General features: G+C 37.4%; 2 protein-coding genes, 1 long non-coding RNA gene and 1 pseudogene across 5 annotated transcripts in view; 2 read left to right on the forward strand and 2 right to left on the reverse strand.

The window, feature by feature from the left end:
* LOC109084585 (protein FAM222B-like) overlaps positions 1–9698 on the reverse strand; it is a 47617-nt gene extending 37919 nt beyond the window's left edge. Inside the window, exon 1 of one of the 2 annotated variants that reach the window (XM_042757346.1) lies at positions 9383–9698. The gene's annotated coding sequence lies outside the window, so the exon portion shown is untranslated. Of the gene's footprint in view, positions 1–7836; positions 8729–9382 lie in introns of those variants that run through there. The other variant, XM_042757345.1, reaches the window with a different exon arrangement.
* Positions 9699–16745: 7047 nt separating this feature from the next.
* On the forward strand, positions 16746–19121 carry LOC122145149 (GTPase Era, mitochondrial-like). 2 transcript variants are annotated; one of them, XM_042757367.1, is made up of 5 exons: positions 16746–17360; positions 17519–17646; positions 17946–18023; positions 18367–18428; positions 18749–19121. In XM_042757367.1, the coding sequence occupies exons 1-4, from the start codon at positions 17321–17323 to the stop codon at positions 18403–18405; spliced, it is 285 nt and encodes a 94-aa protein (XP_042613301.1). In that variant the 5' UTR covers positions 16746–17320; the 3' UTR covers positions 18406–18428; positions 18749–19121. The 2 variants fall into 2 exon arrangements, with proteins under 2 accessions (XP_042613301.1, XP_042613300.1); XM_042757366.1 differs by having other exon boundaries at positions 18858–19061.
* On the forward strand, positions 18521–21045 carry LOC109082391 (annotated as a pseudogene).
* A 1082-nt stretch (positions 21046–22127) lies between these two features.
* LOC122145153 lies at positions 22128–23410 on the reverse strand. The gene is made up of 2 exons (XR_006160150.1): positions 22926–23410; positions 22128–22545 (listed from the first exon to the last, which is right to left on the reverse strand). It is a non-coding gene; the product is annotated as an uncharacterized LOC122145153 (long non-coding RNA).
* Between the last annotated feature and the right edge of the window lie 157 nt (positions 23411–23567).

Here is a 23567-nt window from a genome sequence, read left to right on the forward strand (position 1 = left end):
AATAACAAGTTTTTTCCTTGTTTAACTGAAGAAAGTTCTGGGCACATCCAACTATTAATTTCATCAATACATTGGCAGAAGTAATGTCAATGGGGCTGTAGTCCTTTGGCGATAAGGTAGGTAAATCTGGGTATCATCAGCATAGCTGTGATAGGCAATTTGGTTCTTTCTCATTATCTGACTTAGTGGGAGCATATACAGGCTAAACAAGAGCGGTGCCAGAATTGAGCCTTGTGGGACTCCGCATGTCATGGGACGTCCACTTAGACTATGCTCTCCTAGACTCACATAATAACCTCTCCCTTCTAAGTATGACCTGAACCATTTGAGTACCATGAAAGCCCGACCCAGTTTTCCAGTCTCTCTGTAGTATGTTGCATGATCGACAGTGTCAACAACGCAGCACTGAGATCTAGCAATACAGCACTGATATTTTGCACAGAGTCAGAATTTAAGCGAATATCATTTATTATCTTAATGAGCGCTGTCTCTGTGCTGTGATGCAGTCGAAACCCAGATTGAAAATTGTCCAGGTATCCATTCTTGAGTTTAAGTATTTGTTCAGCTGATTAAAAACTACCTTTTCTATAATTTTGCCTATAAAAGGAAGATTAGATATTGGTCTATAATTGCTCAGAATGGGTGTTATCAAGATTGCTCTTTTTCAGGAGGGGCTTTACAACTGCAGTTTTTCAGGGGAGTTTGGAAATGTCCCAGAAAAGAAGTGAGGCGTTCACCACTTCTAAGAGATCTGCTTCTAAACAGTTTAAGCAAACTTTTGAAAAAAAGATGTGGGAATCTTGTGTCAAGATCGCAGGTTGACGATTTTAGGTGCTGCACTATTTCTTCCAAAATTTTGCTATCAATTGCTTCAAAAATAGAATAGTATCTTTTTGATATTGCGTCCAGATCTGTCTGACCTCTGCATTACTTGAGGATGTGCTAATTGCCTTCCTGATATTAATGATCTTCTCAGAAAAGAAGGAAGCAAACTCATTGCATTTGGTAACTGAGAGCATTTCACTGGGAATCTGACTTGGGGGGTTGTCAGTCTCTCAACAGTGGCAAAAAAAAGAGTACGAGTGTTGTTTAAGTTACTGTTTATAAGGTTTGAGAAGAAATTCTGTCCTAGCTGTGGCTAGTTTCACATTAAAAGCATGAAGGCTGTCTTTATATAAATGCTATAGTGAATTTCAAGTTTCGTCTTCCGCCACGTCCGCTCGGCTTTTCTACATTGTCTTTTCATAGCCTGAACTGCTGTTGATCTTCTCCAAACTGATTTCTGTCTGTTTGTTTTCTTACTGATTATTATTGGAGCAATATCATCATTCTTAACTTTTGAGTTAAAGGAATCAAGGAGAATATCAACAGAGTCTGCAGAAATGCTTGGTGTTAGAGATATAGCCTCCATAAACCGCACACTAGTGTTATCGTTAATGCATCTCCTTCTGACAGAGACAGATCTAGATTCATTGGTAGCAGAAACAACTACCGCCATATTATGATATTTTGCTCATTTTGTGCTCCACTTCACCACACAAAAAGTGAAAATGACTTTATAAACATTCCATCTGGTTCTGAGTACTAATTAAAAATCTGGAAAATGCATTAATAAAGATATCACATTAACTTTTATGATTTACACAAAAAGTGTAGAATTTTAACAGCCAATGGGGACGGCCTCTGATAAAAAGGCAACCAATGGCAAGAGCTGAGAGTAAGTGCTCGCCTGTGGCAAAGAACATTCATCAAAGTGCTTTTATGAGAGACAAAGCAGAGGCTGGCATGATCAAATTTAACAGACATGCCAAATATCCACAACACACCCCCTCCCCGCCTCTGTATCTCTCTGACTGTCAGCTGACTCAACCTGCTCCATGTAACCTGACATTAACCTTTTGATGTTTCACCATATTGTTCTCTGTTCCAGGAGGAATCAACTATCCCATCATCCTGTCATCTCAGCGTATTACGACTTTACAATTTATCATTCCTGTCTCAATAACACACACAAAAGAACACAGATGAAACACACACACATAGACAAAGATCCATGTGTTTTCTGCAGAGAGTGCAATACATTAAAATGGGAAAATGACAAACACAGAAAACCATAAATTACAGCTCCCGTCCAAAACAACTGCAAAAAATATGCCAGATGTGTCAATCTGTCTGTCTCTCATTAAAGAAGTGTGTGCATGCAAATCAGCATGATTGGCAAAGGAAGGATGAAGATGAAGAAGCATGTCAAAATGACAGTCAACAAAACATTCAAATGCCTCAAATGTATGAAAACCCAGAGAACTACAAATCAGTCTCTTTGTGTAGAACAAACACTTGAACTTCAAAACTCACATTTGAGGCACTTCTGAGTTCGAAATTGACTTCTCCATCACATGATTCTGCCCCCTGCCTCCTGCCTCCTGCAGTTGGAGGCAGATCACACTTTCCTCTCTTCACGACTACAGCTCAGTGTTGCATGACCTCAGAGGTGCCAACACGCAACAGGCCTCCCTGGCACCCAAGCAGGAGATGAGAGCACTGCCATACTAATGGCATCTTTTCAGATTACACTGGACAGATATGCAATTTGCCAAGCAAACCCTCATTATGCAGCAGGGCAGAGACAGAAGGGAGGGTCAGATATCCCGTTCCAGAGGTCTTATCTAGAGCTGTAAACAGATAAGAGCAGATGACTGCTGCCCTACTGCTCAACTTACAGACAGATGCACAGACAGGGGGGATAAACACGTTCCTGTTCTACAGCATGAGACACACATACACACCAAAATACTGATCTAATCCCTGTTGTAGAATAGGTGTCATTATACTGCCCATATGACTCTAGCACACGCATGCACCCACTTCCTTTTTACACGTACCATAGTAACTCTGCTTCCACGCTATAAGGGAGGCAGGCTGTGTTTGTCTCGTGTCTCAATGTAGCCAACAGGCCTGAATATTTCGGCAGTTGACATTTAAGAATTTCCTGTTTTATTCTAGAGAACAAGTAATGGAAATCTGTAGATACAGTCTGTAGTCTACATGTAAAGATATTTGATTAGTGAAATTTCAGTTTAATGTTTTAACATATTATACTGAGACTGTCATAGTGTGACAGTGTGACTACTGATCTACTGAAATGAAGCTTCTGATTATGTACCTTAATTATTCTAATATTTATTTTTATGATTTTTATGAGTGAGAACTCTGTTATTTTAATCTTTAAACTTTAATTGGATTAATTCAAACAAAAGCATTTTGACTGATGATAATATAAAAAATGTATCATGCATTGTGACATGAAATATGCTTAGCAATAATTTACAACATTCTGTTTCATTCATGTTTACTGCAGTTCGGTTTCAATGCATTAATTCACTGTTCATCCCTGCAGCATTCTTACTGCCACATGACAATGTTTACAATCCAAAAAAATGACAAAAACATTATCATCCTGCATTTTGATTGAGTAGTGTCACACCCCATGACTTTCTGATGCCCTTAACAGATAACAGATGCTATCTGATCTTCCTGGTTGAGCAAATACTTTTTGAATGGTGCCTAAATATTTGGTCATTATACACTTTAAAACTTGTTACCCACTTCTCTGAAAAAATGTGTTTATCTTCAGCAAACCTCTGACTGCATATGCGTTGCTAATGAACTTTTTTGTATATACTACAACTGAAAATGAGGAATTCTTTTTATCCAAGTGAGAAAAGTTAAACTGCTTAAACTAAAGAATACATTACAAAAGAGCCGATGAGCAATGCAAACATATTTTTAAGATGGTTTACTGCTTTTTAAATGCACGACACCATAACCATTTAAAAAACGCTTGAGGTTTGCATATGGATGGTTCAAAGCTATCAGTTCCAGCATAACCTCATCAATCACTTCATTTCCTGCAAGTCCTGTTTCAAGCATGACTGCAGTAATTTTAGTGCTGAACTGAGTGCAGTTATGCCACTTTTCCACATATTGATTAGTCTTTTGGAAAGCAGAATATAAAAGTGGTTCCCTTTTCGAGATCGATGACCTCTTGTCCTCTGGGCTGATTAATAAAAATGCTTTAGACTTACTTAAACGTACTAAATAAAAAATAAACTTTACTGCTAGCTTGGCAAAATGCACAAACACTACCACACATGCAGTTAACAGTTGCATAAACCCCTGTACAAATCTCTTGAAATGCTTTATTTACCTTCAACTAGACAACAAACACAGTTCATTCGTAAACAAAACGGAAAACTGGTAGACATACCAATCACTGAGGGCCTGTAAGACAACCCAACCCTGTCCAGTAAAAGCATACGACCCAATTGGCCTCAATGACATCAGGCTCCTCGATCTCATCTAACAGGCTTATCTGATTCTCTTTAGCTGATCCCTTCAGACCTGCAGTTTACCCTCACACAAAGGGATTTTATGAGTCAGGTCACCGCTACTTGCTTTAGGGTGCAGAAAAAGAGAGATCTAGTCTGTTTGAAGTGATATAAAGGGCAGGCACAGGAGAGAGACTGCAGTGACGCTTTATGGCTCTAGTGTAACTAAAGATGTTGAGAACTGAAAAAGAGTGTGTGTGTGTGTGTGGCCTGGTTTAACAGCTGGGTGTTTAACTCTCACTCTCAATAGGTGGGGAAAGAGACCTGCGTACATGCATTTTTCTCCATCTGACGTGCAGTGGAAAACAGCTGTGTAAATGTGCATGCACTCCACAAACATACGCAGGCTGGATGTGCACGCTTTGAGAGGCCAGCTCAATCTGGCTGTCTTGCAAGCTAAATGAAATATTTAATATAATCCAAACAGGTAGAGAAACATTAAGAACAAAGTTAAAAAAGTCACTGTCATTTGGTTTACACATGGAAACAATTTTTGCAGTCATTTAGATGTTTTTTTTTAAAAGCATCAACTATCGAAATGGATTTTTGAGAAACACGAAAAGCTCAGATTAGTTCTGAGGAAACAAACTTTCTGCATGTTTGAAAATTCCCTGTAATAAGATGAGCATAACTGCACCAGGTCAATGCATTAAAGGAAAAGTTAAAATTTGCTGAAAATTTACTCTTCACATGGAGAAATAAACTAGAAATTTTTACAAATGTACTGGAGAAATCAATATTATGGATAAAGGATGTTTTAAGTAAAAACAGTTTTAAGTAAAAAATGTGGATAAAGGATGTTTACAAACTGAATGAGCTTTTGACTTCATTAGATTTTTATGTTTTAAGTAAAAACAGTTTTAAGTAAAAAATGTCTGAATGATGAATTAGATTTTTTAAGTAAATAAAGTTTTTCAGGTTCAGATGAACACACAGCCCATAAGTTCTCACCATCTCGATCTTCTTCACTACTGCCACTTGGGTTCCTTTCTATCACTTACGCTGTAATTTGTCATCTGCTGACTCACAAGCTGTGATTGCTCATCCTTCAGCTGAGAAATATGTCTTCTTGGACCTCATTCAACTGTTCTTCAAAATCACATGATTGTCTGTCTCTCACAGCAATTATTATCAGCATTTACAACATGACACTGAGCCTCACAAGCAAGTGACATGAACCAGAAGCCAGAAAAAATTAATAAATAAATTCACATACAACTTAGTGACCATGTATACCATAAAGCTATTTAATAAAACATACAGTCAGTGATAATCACATGGCCAGAAATGTTCATTATCTCTCTCCAGCTGAACAAAAGCGAAAAGGCATGTCTCTTTCTGGAATGAGATAAATTTATGGTATTCATAAAAAAAAAAACAGGATACCACATTTAGAATTTCCTCTATAATGACTGATTCTATTTTACTATTAATGGTAAACATTAAAGTCAAGCACTGTTTCCCTCTCTACCTCTTCCAAACTTAGGCAGGTCAGTTAAACATAAACCACTTAAAGAGGAGAATGCAGCCATAAGCCCTCCACGCACACTCATAGAGGAATGTGTTAATTATCAAATGCATTAGCAGGTTGCCATGAGTTGCAAAACTAAGCACCTGGAGATATTTGAACATCGTGACCACATGGTTATTCCAATAGCAGAGGTTACTTACTACACAATTGATAATGACATGACATTTAAGCAATATCACCTGAGCAAAGATTCACTGTAAAAAAAATCTAATAAAAAGCCAACTACATATTTTCAAGTTTACGAGACTTATGATTAATGAATACTAAGATTTGTGAATTAAGGTACTTCAGACAACATAAAAAATCTAGGCCCACAGAATTCCCCCCAATGTTGTCCAAACTAGTCAAACTAAGTTGTCTGAACAAAGAACTTCAAATTGAACAATCCTGCTAAAATGCCAAGGGTTCGTGAATTCCCAGCATGCATTGCAGCATGAATATATTATATGGTTACTGTTACGGGATTATTGTTTCGATTGCTAGTTATTTGTTATTGTTAGTTTTTTTGCTGTTGTGATGTTAAGAGCTCATCTTTTTACATTAGTTGATTGTCACCATTCTTAAGGTTTGAGTCAAGTGTCTATGTACAATACAACCCTCTGCAATTAGATCCCATTTGTAAGGTGTTTGCACTTTCAGAATCAAAATCAGCATAGTTTCTGTCACATATTAAGTGTCCTATGAAACAAATAATTGATGGCTATCAAAATGACAGATACATTTATTGCATTAGTAACTGAATTTAGTGAACAAACAAATAATTGTTTTAATTTTTAAGACACTGGTAGGAAAATCTGAAAATTTGAATGCATCATGCTGTACTTTATTTATCTCTCATGAAAATGTGAAAATTTGACGCAGGTAAAACAGCAGTGCTGATATTCCTTTTTACAAGATTGATTTGAATGCATCATGCTGTACTTTATTTATCTCTCAACAACTCCTTTTTACATCAAACCAAAAATGGTTGGTTACCACATGTATACCACATGTAAATAAAAAAAGCCAAAGCATCAAGCGAAGCAGGTCACTAAATATTAATGCATTCACTATGATATGCATACAGTTTAATTAATGAACAAAAGGATCATCCAAATAGAGACTAATTACTCTGACAAAAAGCTGTGGATTTTGTGACTGCAGAAAGGACAAATGCATGAGTGAAAATGTATTTATTTATGAGAAGACATGCATATTTGAAACAACTGCCCCCGTCATCCATTCAAAAAGCCAAATCACATAATGGCTCCTCATAGAAGAAGAGAAACGTTACACCCAGATGTCAAAATGATCCTTCACCACGCTCGATAATTGTACTGAGAATAGGAGACCGTGTTTCTCTGGAAATAGGAGGCTAAAATTTAATTATCCAGCCTTTGGAAAATGTAGGGCAGACAGAAGACAGCGCAATGATATAAAACTGCACTCAGTGGGTAACTAATGTCAAGCTCCAGGTTTAACTGAGTGAGCACAAGATACTGCAGCCGTGAATCAAATAAACACTCTCTAGCCTCAGGTAATTGCACTTTTAAGAATGGATAGAAAGAGTCCAAACACACACACACACACACACGAACATACAAACTAAGAGCAAATGTTTCAGAACCAGTGATGCTCTAGATATTCTTCACATTGCATTTATTTGTTTATTTATTTTTTTACAGTGGGCATGCTCAAAATATGTTAGCTAAACTTTTGCATTCAATAACAATCTACTGAGCATGCAACGCAGGAATGTTTATGCCAGTGATTCATGTTGTTTGCCAGTTACACAGATGGGAAGAGCTCAGTGCTGCCAAGAGTCTGCTGACTGCATGAAATCCTCCGATGAAAACACGCAACACGGTCGGAGATCACAACATATGGTCAAGAATAAAATACGGCAAGTCTACTACCACGCATAAGCTTTCATCTTACCCCGGGATCCAGTTATTTACGGGTGATATTCGATGAAATCATTTTGCACCAATCCACAAGACCGAAATGCATGGTTAGAGATCCCCTGGACCGCGACAGAAAGTGGCCAATTCAAGACCGCGACCGCGGAGACACCTACAGCAGAGTGAGCAGGAGCGTCTATCGCACTGGTTTCTCCGCCAATTAGCCCCGCCTACTCTTTTACATCAACACGGAACCTTTCCTCCCATTGGCTCTCGGTTAGACTAGGACGCGTCTAGCAGAGTGTTCGACCAATCGCGGCGGTTTCTTAAATTAAGAAGGGGCGGGACTCAGAGTTGGAAGTCATGAGGGCGGATGCGATGCATGACGTCAACCCTTTTGTTACCTTGCCGACCCCTTTCATCTGAAACAGCTCTTATCTACGAGTCTAAAACATAGCGTCTTGATTTATAAACATCTTGGTGCAGATTGTGCACTTTAGGAAGCATGTTCCAGGGGTTTTAACTTGCAGATAGCACTATTCAAGGCAAACAAAATGAGTATTCTAGTGAAGCAGGTGCAATCAGTGAAACGCATTAGATATAAATTCCAGTTTTAATGAAGCACATACTATACTTGCTGCATGGGTGGCCAGTGATGTTATATGAAACCATGTGATTTTCTGTTATTTCTTTACACTCAAAAGATTCATAACGACTCCATCTGGCTAGACTCCAGCTGGGATTTATGACAGAGCAACTGTATATTACTATCCAAATGGTCAAGCGTCGTTCACAAAAATCGTGCATGTATGTGGATCACAGTCAATTCTTCACAAATCATAATAAACCCTCTAATGATATGCGACTTTATAACTTTCCACCCACCAGCCAATCTGCTGTCGGCTGTCAAAAGCCCCAGCTTCAAATACCGCACTGCTTCTCGGCGGAGAAATCCCCGGTGACATTTCGAGACAACGCCTTTGATATTCAGCAAAGGTCACAACCATATATATATATATATATATATTATATATATATATATATATATATATATATATATATATATATATATATAACCATATATATATATATTGTCGAGAGGATGTCTGCAGTCTGCCATCCAAAATCCCTTTTAACACCTTAGTATCCCCCAAAAGCAACCTATGCATTAGAAATACTTAACATTTCTGAGAAAACAAGAATATTGCACGTAATTTGTAGGGAAATAAAAACACATCTCTTAATGTAATACAACACATCACACTTAAAATTGCAGCTAAATGTCCATTCATTCATTCATTCATGGGAATTCAGCATGCAGTAGCCAAAAATTAACACTCAAATAAATGCATTGCTTGTTCTAGAACAACTCATAAGCGGATTTTCGGTGTATTTAACTATTGCTATAAGCACTGACGTAAATCTTGTGTTTTGGCCTAAAGTAGAAGGCCAAGTGCATAAGTAGCCATCTCTTCCACACTAAATGAAATAGAGAGCTGACTCCTTTGTTGCTTCCTAAAGCTTGATGGAACAGATGGACAGTAAGCAATCGTGCGGTAGTATCATTCAAATGCTATACTTACTCTCCGTGGATCGTGGTATTATACATTGTTCAGAACATCGTACTGGATTAGTATTATTTGGATACTGTGTTTTGATTTTTTTTTCTAGTGTTGTTGCTCTGCGTTGCCGAATCAGTGTCGCTGTCTGCGGCTGCAACTTCCGGCGCATGCGCGACAGCGCTCGCGTCACAGACAATGGCTGCGGTCCAAACATTTTCTTTATTTATATGTACAAAATTCAATTCAGTATGACAGAACAGATGGGGGAGACCCACATACATTCGCACACAAATGTAAATATATCATTTACAAAAATCTTCCGCAGTCAGCAGTAGTCCAAATATAATGATTTCTGCAAAAGGCAGTTTTGGAGAGTTTTTCTTCTCTAACCAATCACACACATCTTCCCTGAATCTGATTATGCCATATTTTAACTTCAGATCTAAATAATCTTGTAGCAGCATCGTGTCTTTCTGGATTCCTCGCAAAAACACTCCTTGTGAATTTATCACGAGAGCCTTATCTAATGTCCTCGCATTTCATGTTGCTGTGACTGCAGAGATGATCATAGTTTATCATTCTCTAACCGTGATATCTTGGTGCAACTTAGTGCATATCATTTGTGAGATTATTCTCCTCTGGCTGATCGTTTATTCAATTTACTCCAGGAGACAGAGAAGATGTCTTGTATTTGTATGTTTATCCATTAAGTTGAACCATCTATCCTAAATAAGAACCTGAAAAACATCACGATAATCACATTGTTTAAGGAGGAACACATTTTATTAGATAAAAGATCTATCTTGATTGTTCGTGTCTGTCTGTAAGGGAAGCTGTGGCTGATATTTCCTGGTAGAAAAACAACCAAACAGAGTTCGTAATTTGCTAGAAGCATCATTTTTAACACAAGAAAACTTTTCCTTAAAAACGGCATATTCTCTCTTACTCAGTAAACAGATCTACCTTTTGGTAGACAATACTATCATTAAAGTCAATCCATTGTCAATTTATTTCCACATGATATGGAGAAAATCATAACAAATATGGAATGTATACATTACAGTAAACCAATCCATGGGTTATATAGAATAAATAATTTCACAGAATAAAAAAAAAAAAAAGAGAGTAACACACAAACTCATTCTTAGCATAACAACAGCAGGGAGATGGGGAACAACAGCATTTTCGGACCCTGTTAGCGCAAATTATGCATTTAAAATGTCATGATCTCATTGTAATTATACAAGCTCAGTCTCATCAAATAACATTAGTGTATAAACAGGTTAAGTGGCCTCAGACACACAGGAGTGTGCGTGCGCATCCACAGCGCGTGGTCATTCAGTAATCAAACACTGAGGCTATTTTATCTTGAGTCATCGTTATGTAGTTTTGACAGACGCACTGGAAACCTCATCATACAATCTACCGAAATGACACGAAGAGGACTACAGTTTCGTTTTGGGATCCTCTGCTGATATGACAAAAATAGCCCAGGGTATATAATCTGACAAAATACGTCGATCTGGAAAAAAGCTGATGCTTCGAACCGAACGAAACTGCTGTTCAAATGTTTACACATCCTATCGGCGAGAAAAGAGCTGTGGGATTTAAAGAAATCTTGACATTTACAAGGACTAAACAAAACAATCACCCTCCTTCGCCATTTTGCCGGAAGCCTTCTTCTTCTTTTGTTGATTTCTTGTGCAACGCAAGTGGAGTGTGTATGTTGTCGCCACCTACCGGTCTAATGCGCATCTGCATACAAACATACAACTTGTTAGGTGTAAAACATGAAATGAATTACAGCGAATTCCCGAAGGACAAGGAAAACGATTAAAATCATATTTCGACAGACAAGCCTAAACTTGAAATGCACTAGCCACCTGATACGCACTAATCCCAGTTTGTTCCCTACTTCTGCCCTAAGCACACACCTTCCTGACCTTGCCCCTTTAAAATGCAGTAAATTCTACTCTTTCTTCATGACCTCGTGACTTCTTCAATTTCATACACTCCATGTAAAGAATTAACCCTTTATGCCTCAGAATTTAGCTGGGTTCTTATCTTATATATTAATAAAGTTAAAAAGTCATATGTAAATATATATAATATATTACATATTTACATGTGTGTAAATATATAACACAGAGACATACACTTTAAATATATGCTTTAAATATGCCATTAAAAATATATTATATGAAATTAATTATATTTAACCCTTCTACTTGCACGAACCTTCATTTCTCAAAAGCAAACAAGATGAGATGGTGATTTTCTTTGTATATTCATGCTCCCTAAATACCCATTTCCTTTCTATAGAGCACTCTTCAGTCCACTAAGCCATGTTATATGCCAGTGAAGGATCTGAGGGATCTGTATCTCCATAATTTCCATTATGCTAATAGTGTTAGAAAATGCAAATCTTCATAAGATTTGTGCATATCACGCGTGTGCGTATCATGAATAATTTGAACAGCTGCTTCTTAAATAGTTTATCTCAGTGGATCTACGCAGAAGCATTGCTGCTATATTTATCACATTGATAATAGAGGGCCAAGAAATTTTCTGTATTCAACACTAACAATTTCCCTGTTACAGAAGATGGATGGCGATAGAGCCTCTGCCTCCATCCCACACAAGCCCTGTCAAAATATTTCTCCTGTCATTTCTATTCCCACATGCCTCCACACATCAAACTTTCCGCTCGCTGTATATTTTTGTTCGTCCTATGCTTTCAATAGTACTTGACATCCTCCATACACGCTGCACTATGGAAAGCAGCTCAGTAACAACAGTGGAGCCCATCAGTCACTTGACATTTATAATGCTCGAACCATCATATTTTTCACATCTCATTTTCCGTATGCACGCTCCTGCTTCATGTCCTGTATGCTGACACCTAAAACAGCTTAGCATTGAAGAAATAAAAGTTATACCTAGTCAGGAAGTTATCCCTCAGACTGGATTAAAACACTCAGACTATCTTGTAAATCCTTTTGAAGCTGAACAGACTCATTGCTTCACACTTTACTTCATTTAAGGTTCCCACCAGCATCTTCAACTCTAATATATTTCTTGTTTATTCAAGGTTTTTTTTTCAGCCAATATTTAATTAGCAGACAATATTAGACAATATGTAATATAATGGTATAATAAATATTGGATATATATCAGCCAATATGCTGTTGTTCCTACTGTTGCATTTTAATATCAAATGAATATATATTTTTTTATATTTATATTTTATATTTAGCAGATGCTTTTATCCAAAGTGACTTACAATGCATTCAGGCTATACATTTTTTATTTTTATTTTTTTACCAGTATATGTGTTCCCCGGGAATTGAACCCATGACCTTCTGCGCTGCTAACGCAATGCTCTACCACTGAGCACTGTACATCATAATGTTAGGATGTCTAAATTTACGTATAGCATTTAAAAATATTGACTTTAGTTTTAGTTCTTTGTTTAGCACTTATTTATTTAGGTAAAATAGTGCAAAATTTTGACATCAGCCATAAAAAAATATTATCATCGGCTCATCTATATTAGATATTTTAAATATTTTCCCATATTTTTCATAGGTCAATAGCTCTAAAGAATTAAAAATTTAAAAAAAGTGCTTTTAAAAGTCAATTCTCAGAGCGCTTTACATAAGCAAAATTAGGATAGATAAAATTGGCATGATAAACACAATACAAATAAAGTATTACAAACAATTTCACAAACCTAAAAACAATTTAAAAATAAATATCCAAGACATAAAGTAAACCCATAAAATACATCACATAAACAACCACAAAAATCACCTATCACCCAAATGCTTCCTTAAAATAATACGTTTTAAGTAAAGAAATATAATTTGTTGATATTTCTAAGCATATTTGACTTGTTCATGATAGCTGTTCATAATCTCTCTATACTCCCACTTTCCCACAGCTTAACATGAGTCTTCTTCAAATATGAGGTGTGAAGAGCAGTGCTAAAGCAGGAGGGTTTTATGACAGTTTAATATTGATGCTTCTGTCATTTTTTCTTGAATACTTCTGTGATCTACTTGTACTAGTATATATATTGGACCTTTCCTTCACTACTGAACAAGTATATTTATCTGTAAGATAAAAAACAGGTAACTTTTCTTACTCTTACACTAGTTCACATATGGAAATAAAAAATAAAAGCAGCCAAGCCAATCAAACACACAATTTAAAAAATATATAAAACATTCTAAATAACATTATAAACAGATCATCTTGGTATTCGTGTTTTATGTTGTTTTTAAGCACTTCCTCTCCACCAACTGAATTTCCCTCCTTCCATACTTCTCTGGTCTGTATACATTTTTGAACACTCTATTGTGAGGTCCTTCAAGCAGCGACACTATCAAACACTGTACGGCTGCTGCAGTTATAAAATTGAATTTTATAGAATGAATAATGACATGTATTTAAACTGATGGTTTGCCACCTGTCTCTCATGCTGCACATCCTCTTGTCATCACGATTATCATTACCCAGGCATTGTGTGATTCACAGCAGGCAGAACTATGTGGTGATCAAGACTAATTATTCTCATCTTTGCCATTGAGAAATAAGAAAACACTTGTTCAGACCAGGCCATTCATCATGCTGGGAAATCATATCAGGGTCACAAGGCTTTCTCAAAATATAAAGCCATTATGTGCATGGGAATAATGAATTAGAAGCTTGAAGCTTCTAATGTGCAGCTTCAGACTTTTTTTCCTGGAATTATTAAGGTTATGATGGCTGATCCTGGACCAGTACAAAAAGTGATTTTGGACACACAGAGCCTTAGGCAGCTGAGGGGAAGTGCTCAGCAGTGTGCTTCATCACACAATAATACAACGTTAATGATGCAGAATGGTGTCTTTGACCCTGAAAGACGTCAAAGCAGGATGTTTAAGGAACGGTGGTCCTAATTATGCTTTTTATGCCCAACTCTAAAGTGATTGATGGTTTCAAAGGAGATGCATTATTGATCCACTTCACAGACAAGTTGTATTGATTGCAAAATTCTGATAGAGTATGACTTTTCCTCCTCCTCTTACTTTCTCTCCCCCGCTACAATCATGGCTGCAAAATGTGACCTCTGGGTGCTTTTTAAAACGATCGTCCCAAAAGCGTTTTGATGAGGATGTGACAGAGGACGCCTCAGCTGCATGGCTTTGTGTGCTGTGCTGCAATCACGTGTAATGCACTGCTCAGCCAGCTCCTCGTATACTCAACATCTCCGCAGCTTTGCCATTCCTCCTTGCCTGCAGAAAGGTCGCAGTGCTGTGCTGTAACTGCGGGACATTTCTCTCCGTGTGTGTGTGTGTGTGTGTGTGTGTGTGTGTGTGTGTGTGTGTGTGTTTATCTGTCTGTCTTCACTGCAAAAGACAAAGAGAGACCTACTGAAATATTTGACATGACAGCAGTTATTCAGCATCCACAGCTCCTAAACAATAATAGCACATGCAGCACAAACAACCCTGGAACGAGGGTGTCATTTTATGCTGATATGGGATTCTTTATTATCACTCCTAACTCTGAGCTTTTTAAATTAGAACCTACACATGAATATAGATTGGCACAAGAACTGAAATAGTTTTTAATAGTCAAGTTCTTTTTGGAGCTATTTAAAATGGGCCAAGATGTTTAAAATCATGCAATTATTTTTATATCATCCAAGAAGAAAACCTGCATATGTACAAATGGGGAAGTCGTGGCCTAATCATGTCCTAATGGTTAGAGAGTTTGACTCCTTACCCTAAGGTTGTGGGTTCGAGTCTCGGGCCGGAAATACCACAACTGAGGTGCCCTTGAGCAATGCACTGAACCCCCAACTGCTCCCCGGGCACCGCAGCATAAATGGCTGCCCACTGCTCCTGGTGTGTGTTCACGGTGTGTGTGTGTTCACTGCTGTGTGTGTGCACTTTGGATGGGTTAAATGCAGAGCACAAATTCTGAGTATGGGTCACCATACTTGGCTGTATGTCACATCACTTTTTTTTTTCTTTCCCTTTTTTCACAAATCTAACAATGAGGGTTTTTTTTATCTGCAGCATTTTATTTATGAAACACAAATGAATTATTGTAATGTGACATTATATTTTACATAACATATTTGGCCCTGCAGAGCTGTTTTTTTTTTCTAGATAAAAACCACAGAGTGGGATGAATATTTAGATGTTCATATGACCACAGTGAAAATAAAGACTAAAGAGCTTTCTTCGAATTTAGGGCTAAATTTCCAGGAAGTGGACGACACATAAAATTCCACAGATAATTGCCAGAAAAGGTCATCTCAGAAAGCTCATGCAAACAAGAATTATGATAGAACAGAAAAAAGAGAGATGAACAAACAAACATTGTAAAGGTACTAGAGTTCAGAGTCTATATGTAGTATATTGCATGCGTCAAAAGTGAAGTGATGTGTGGCCAAGTATGATACTCGGAATTTGTGCTCTGTATTTAACCCATCTAAGTGCCCACACACAGTAGTAAACACACACACGCACAAGTTATTACACAAAAAGATGTGAAACCACATCTATAAGTCTATGGAGTTCACTAAGTTCTATAGACCTAGTTGTAAGCTGGTAAAAGATTTTGTGGTTGCATGAGACCATGAAATTACAGATGATGGGTGTCTTGTGAATGTAACCCTGCCCACATCTCAAAAAATCCTAAAGTGAAGTATGATGGGGTAGCATCGTGATGTCTGCATTTCTTGAGCAACGACTGGACATCTTGTTTAAATAGACAGAAGAATTCATGATGACTGTCTCAATAACAAATGGTAGTTAAATCCCAGTTATCCAAGCGAGAATAATAGTACATAATTAGCACCAAAGAGCTTCCTGAATGTGTTTAGTGAGTTTTCACTAAGCCGATATGCTGACAGATTGTGAGCCACCTGATATCCTCTCTTCTCCCCAGTGGAAGCGTTTTTCGCTCTGTGCTACTCCTATTGACTAGCTTTTGATGGGAGATGGAAAAACACATCTGTTCTCTCTGATTTTACCTGAGTGGATGAAAACAACATACATATAGTCTCAGCGGCTCTGTTTAGGGATCATATTCTCAGCTCTCTGGTCCTCAAAGACTTTTTTCATCACAAACCTTTGATTCAGAAGGCCTCTCTGTCTAGACCAGTGAACTCGAAGTTCTCTCACTCTCAAAGTAAATATTCAAAGGGCATCATATAGTACGCTATAGTATTTCCTTATGTACTATATGAAATGATAACAAAGGTTCTTAGTTTTTTTTATTTTTTATTTTATTAGGCTGCCAATATATTAAAGTATTAATTTAGACTAGACTAGGCGTTTATTTATGGCGCCTCCGTGGCCGCGCCTGAGCAGCAGATGGCAGTAGTGTGTAATTCATCACTCGACTTAATCAACATGTCTGCGCCCTGTAAACATGTGTAAACAAACATGGAGAGGAGAACAACCTTGTACAAGGGTTAACCTAAGCGAAACGTTTTTAAATTAACCACTTGGGTAGAGAAAACGGGTTTTAGCAATGACCTTGCGGCTTTGCGAGACGATTCTACGCAGATCTTTGCGATTTTCAGCGATCCTCAAACTGACAGCAGCCCCAGAGCACGCGCCACTGGATCTGCATCTATCAGGCGATTTATAGATTATAGATTATACTCAGTCTCTTTACAGTCCTTGTATCTCGTGTCGGCATGCTAGATTACAAACTGATTGTGTTTGTCCTCGCCACCAGAAATAAAACCAAACTCACAGAACATCAAACAACAACATCAGTCATAACATATGTCTTGTTTTACCTGTCGCTTGTCCTTTGCTTGTTCAAAGGTTGCTCAGTTTTTGGTCCACAGACAGTAAGGAAATGTCTCTTTAACTGTACTCCGGCTAGTTTGGTGTCCTCGGGTGCTTTTCTGGACATATTGCAGAAGGGGAGAGCGGTTTTGTTCTTTTGATGAGGGTCTCTGTCATCATCTCTGTTCCATCAGACAGCGGTAAGAGCATCTCCAGCCCCTCTCGAGGCTTCGGGACTGCTGTTTAAGAGATAACATGGCGAAAACAGTCTTTGTATCTTATCTCCGTGGATATTTATGATGTTATAGCCTATTCGTTTAACCAGTTTTGTCTGTGTGTTTATGTATTCTGCTCTCAGGTCATCAGTTTTCCTTAATGCCAAAGGATCCTGATCAACCTGAAAATGCCAAATCTCTTAAAGTAACAATAGTGGGTGCACCTAATGCAGGGAAATCCACACTGACCAATCAGCTGCTGGGTCGAAAGGTAATATCATCTGAAGATATGGAATAAAATTTAGGGTGAAACATTTTTTCCCCTATCACCCAGAAATGTTATAAATTACAGGCTGTGTAAATAGTTACAATGTTGTTCCAAACCCGTATGACTATTTCTTCCATGGGACTTTAATTTGGACATGTCATGTTTGAATGTACACAAGTAAAATCTAATAGATTTGCACAGAGATACAAAATTAGGATGAGTAAGTAATGACAGAATGTAAATTCTCGTGTGAACTATCCCTAAAAGAACTTGTGTCTGTAACCACAAATGATCATTTACAGTTGTTTGCTGATTCGGAGAAAGTGCACACAACAAGATCACGTGCTGTTGGTGTCCTGACACAGGATGACACACAAATCGTAAGTATGAAATATCCAAATAAAAGTCTAGTCTGTTTAGGGAATATCCTATGTTTGAATGGCATTTCCTCAACTCCTCATACTGTTGGATACCCCTGGTCTCACCACACCAATAAAGGCTAAAAGGTGACTATGTAATACAGCAGTTCCTTACATTCAGCTGTAAGTAAACCATTTGTAGGTTGATTTCCCTGAAAAGTGTAAATAAGGTGGCTCTAGGGCAACATTGTTTTGATTGTTTGAACATCTCAACCAACCTGAAACAGCAACATTGGTTTAACTAATACCATGAGTGTGGTAAAAATACAGATTAATTAAACTTTTTGTTATATTTGTTTAACAGACATCACCTGGAGGAATCACTGCTGGTGGATCCTTTTGAGTCAATAAAGGAAGCTGATCTAGGTAAGTAAAAAAAAAGTCTTTGTTTTAGTTGTTCTTTTCTTGTTTATTTCTTAATCTGTTCAGCATCCATTTGTTTGTGTGATAATTGTGCCATGGTAGTATGTTTTATAATGTTCTTAACCAGGGGGGCAGTGGCCTCAGTAGACTTTAAGGGGGGCCCCATTAAGTTTTGAAGTATTAAATATTTGTATTACAACAGATGTGCCAGATGTATATATATCAGCTTAGATAGGAGAGCCTTTGAATATAGTTTTGACCAAAGGGGATGCTTGGAGTCAAAAAGGCTGTGAACCACTGTATTATGACTCATGTGCCTGCAGTAAGCTGGACTATGAAGTGCTGAAGTGTTTGGCCCTGAATCCAGATGTCCCTGCTATCCTTGTTCTCAGTAAGGTATTAGCTGTGTCATTGTGTATTGATCTGTTCCAGGCCGACCACAGGATTGGTTTTTGGAGGAAATTACCATCTCTTTTTCTCTGCATATCCCATCTCTCATCTGACAAAGAGAGGGGGCTGTTTTGCTGCTACTGTTATCACAGAAATGAATATCACTATGAAATTATTTACAGCTGGTACACTTAGAGGAGCTATAAAAGAGATCATAAAGCAAAGAGTTGGCTCTTAACACACAGGTAGACCTGCTGAAGAACAAAACGCTTCTGCTAGACATCACAGCACAGCTGACAGAAGGGGTGGTGGTGAATGGTAAGAAGATCAGAATCCGTGGTGCAGAGAAACCACATCAGAAATCAGCAGTCAAACCCCACAACAGATACACTGAAGAACCTCATTCTGAGAGCATGAAGAGGGTCAGGACAAAGACAGGCTGAGTCCAGAGGAGCTGACGGCACTGAAGAGCCGCAGGAGGTGGCCACTTTTTAAGGACGTATTCATGTTAAGTTCTGTTGACAGAGAATATGTGGAAACATTAAAGGTTAGAGGCTGCATCTGAGATTCTAAGAAAGACATTTACATAAAAAAAATCTTCTCCAACACTGTGCTTTTCATCCTTAATTTGTGCAAAGCCTGGCCAGTGGCAGTACCACAGTGAAGTACTGACTGATCAGGGTCCCGAGGAGGTGTGCATCAGCACTATCAGAGAGAAACTTTTACAGTGTCTCCCGAAGGAGGTGCCGCACAGTATGACACAGGTGGGCTATGATTTGTGGGCATTTTTTTTAAAAATAAATGATTACTTTATTCAGCAAGGATGCATTAAACTGATCAAAAGTGACACTTAAGACTTTCACATTGTTACAAATGAACCATTTAGTCATCTTAGAATCCTGAAAATAGATGGTTTCCACAAAAATATTAAACGGCAGTTTCCCAGCTTGTTATGGGCTGTTTTTCATCATTGAAACTGCATCTATTTTATTCCGGTGTGATTCTCATTCTGTAAGCTGTAAATTGCGAATTGGGAACTCAAAATATGCCATTACTCAAAATATGTTTAATGTTTTCTGGAATGATTTTTCCTTTATTGCTTTGGTCTTTTTGCAGCAAATCGAAATCTGGAAGGAGTCTGAGGATGGGGTACTCGACATATCCATCAAACTACATGTAAAGAAAGAGCTCTCTGATTCCATCTCTGTTTTCTGAAAGCTTGTTTGCCACATTTATTTGAGGAGGCTAGTCTCCCATGATGCTGTTTTTACCATCAAGCAACTTTAGTTTTATGGTAGACATTTTATGGAATTGTTTTTAAAATAAAAGAGTTATGGAATTGGAATTATTATACTTAACTATAAATCGAAACCTTTGTTTTTTCTTGCAGAAAATGGTTATTGTTCTGGAGGTCATATGATAACCAGAATAACCCAGGAAGCTGAAAATGACGTAATGAAGATTTTCTTGCGTGAAGTGCATTTAAAAATCTCTGCAAAGTTCAGGAAGTAAGGTAGACTGTTTGGATGATTAAGGTCAGAGCCTGACCCATGCAGAGGGATGCAGAAACCTGAAAAGATTCACTTAAGAGTGAAGAACTGGATATGAACTCAAAATTTGCTTTATTTTGGGTTTTACCAACAGACCCCCTTCATTCCTGTAAAATGAAATGTAAGTATATCAGAGGCACGTTACATGGGTTTTCTGTATCATTTCAACAAGACTGTGATTGATCGTATCACAACTGCCTGTCCCGTTTACACATCTTACACATAATTTATTACATATGTTAATAAATGCCAAAAAAATCATATAGTTCTGCATTCATTCATAGATATACTTGTGTGCTCTGAGGGTCTGGTTTACTCTCACTCTTTTATTGGAAGGAAGGGTTTACCTTGTTTTTATTTTTATTATTATTCATTGTCTTTAGTGTGGTCAGGTTGTTGTCTGTGGTGCAGTCTTGCTGTTTAACTGAATGTCTTACGTAATAACATCACACTGACCTGAAATCAGTCAACTGCAGGCCCGGCTCCAGCTCTAACATGTAAGGTGGGCCATACAGGACTGAGAGTGGGCTGGACAGTTTGGGTGGTGGCTGGTTGTCAGGGTGGAGCAGGGCCTGCTAAACTGTGGCTCTACACAATGCTGACTGCAGTTTAAAAATTATTTGTAGCTATGTCTGTCTGTAATATTACAGTTATTAAAGATTAATTCAGAATTTTCAACAGTTGAGTAAATTATTGCATCAGTTTTCATCAGTGGTAAATAATTTGAGTAATGAAGAAAAGTCAGTGCACTTCTTCATTTGAAATATTTATTTGTGTTAATCCCAGTTGTTTGTTTTATTGTAATAAAATAATAAAAATAAAAAATAATAAAAAAAATTAGGGTTAATACAATTTTAATGTTTTTGAAGGAAGTTATTTATACTCATCAAGGCTGCATTAATTTGATTAAAAAATACTGTAAAACAGTATACTTGTGAAATATTATTTTTTAATGTTTAATGTTTTCAATGTTTGATTTTTTTTTCCAAATGTAATTTATTCCTGTGATAGCAAAGCTGAGTTTTCAGCAGCCATTATTTCAGTCTTCAGTGTCACACGATCCTTCAGAAATCATTCTAATATGATGATTTGTTCTCAAGAAACATTTCTAATTACTGAAACATTTCTTATTCTTATTATGTTGAAAACTGTTGTGCTGCCTAATAGTTTTGTGGAAACTGTGACATGTTTTTCAGGATTCTTTAATGAATAGAAAGTCCAAAAGAACAGGATTTACTTTTATTTGAAATGAATCAAAGTATACTTTACAATTACTTTTTTAATTTCTTAAAAAAAAAAGTATATATGTTTGTTTTCTTTAAAATCAAAACGTAAATAATTCAAATTTCAAAACTCATGGAAAAAGCCATTTAAAGTTCCAGTGCCTAGGCCCTAGAGGGTTAGATAACCTTTCTAATGAAGAGTGCAGCTAACCTGCTGCCGAAGTGAGTTTCAAAATGGTGATAAGATGCGCTTTTTGCACTAGAACTCCATGAAGTATTATATGCTTACATCTAGCTGGCCTAAAGCAATGGAATGTCTCTCATTAATTTTATCCTTACACTGGCTTTTCATTTTATTTCATTGGCTGCATCAGTTAATTGTAAATTCATTAAAGTTTAAGCAGAGATTCTCATCCATTATTTCCTTGGCTCCTAGTAGCACAAGTAAGCATTTTACCAACCGCATATGCTGCCTCTCTGTGTAAAATGAAGGGTTTTGTAAAAATAATTATAGATAATGAAACAAAACAAGCAAAATGTTTAATTTCAAATTCAGTGATATTTATTACAATTACTCACAATGGCAGTCTCATATAACACATTATAGGCTATAAAGTTGTATAGAATAAGAATGATCAGAATTTCATTGTTAGTTGATTTAATCTGCTTAACATTTTGTCCATCTGTTCACTCTTCTGGTTTTGACTGCTTCATCCGTTGCTCTGAAGTTCACTCGACTCATGCTTGGTCCTCTCATGTCCAGATGATTTTTGAGAGAAGGCAAGAGAACCCTTACCATTACTAAACTCAGTAATGGTAACGGTTTCACCGCCCCTCTCTGTCACAAAGGTTTTGGGTCCACAGGAAACAGTCGGAGGTGTATTGACCCCCTGGATAGTACATCATCTATACTGTAGTGTCTCAATAATGAACTTACAGTATACGATGATATCCTGTCTAGAGGACAAGACCGATGAAACACTTTCACTTTGGAAGTCCACTGTTTTTAACATTTTCTATGATCTATTGTTTGGTTTTTCTAAAGGTTTAACATTCTTTTCTGTAAATTGTCAGCCTATTTTTAGGCTACTAAAATCATATTTGACTTGTCAATGGTTTAGAATTATTCCATATATCAAAGCAATTTCCAGAAACGGTCTAGTTTTCAGATTTGTTGCATCATTTTAGTGTTTTTCCTACAAAAGTTTTTCCTGCAAAAATTCTTCTTAAATCTTCAGACGATCACACCTGTGGAAGATCCCTCGCATGGGACTATTCATCTAAAAGGAAGAGCAGCTGCCATCCTGTAGTTCATAGTCACCGGGCGACACACTCACCTTTAGATCTGTGTCCTCAGTCCTCCTGCAGGAAGTGTTTAAAAAACATCTTAATTGCTTTCATCTGTCACCTTTACCCGTCTTTTTGTTTTCACAAATCTGTTGTCTCCATGCCATTAAGCGATCGTAAACGCTGCTCCCTTGGTCGTGAGTTTTAATGCTTGTTGCTCATTTGCATATGATGACACAAAGGCTGTTCCATCCTTATCATGTCTCTGCCCTTCAGTCTGCTGACCAATCAGAATCATTCCCTGTATCAGACCCTGAACAGCTACTTACATCAGGACTTGCTCTCACGCGAGTATGTGAGCCCACACCCAAACTCTCCCACCCTGGGAAAAAACTTGAAATTGTAACAAAAAAGTTGAAAAGATCCAAAAACTTGTTTTATCCATATCATATTAGTTTCTTCAACTTTTATCTACACTCTCAGAAAAAAGATACAAACGCTGTCACTGGAGTCGTACCTTTTCAAAAGTACTACACTAACATGATGCATTTAGTGGTGGTATTGTGGTTTTTTTTGGTAATGTGTAGCGCTCGAAAAGGTACCAACCTTTTGACAGCTTTTTTACATTTTTCTGAGTGTATTCAAAGGTGGCAAATTCCAAAATACACATTATAAAACCTTAAAAGTTAATT

Source organism: Cyprinus carpio, chromosome A5 (genome assembly GCF_018340385.1).
Source record: "Cyprinus carpio isolate SPL01 chromosome A5, ASM1834038v1, whole genome shotgun sequence".
Classification (NCBI taxonomy): domain Eukaryota; kingdom Metazoa; phylum Chordata; class Actinopteri; order Cypriniformes; family Cyprinidae; genus Cyprinus; species Cyprinus carpio.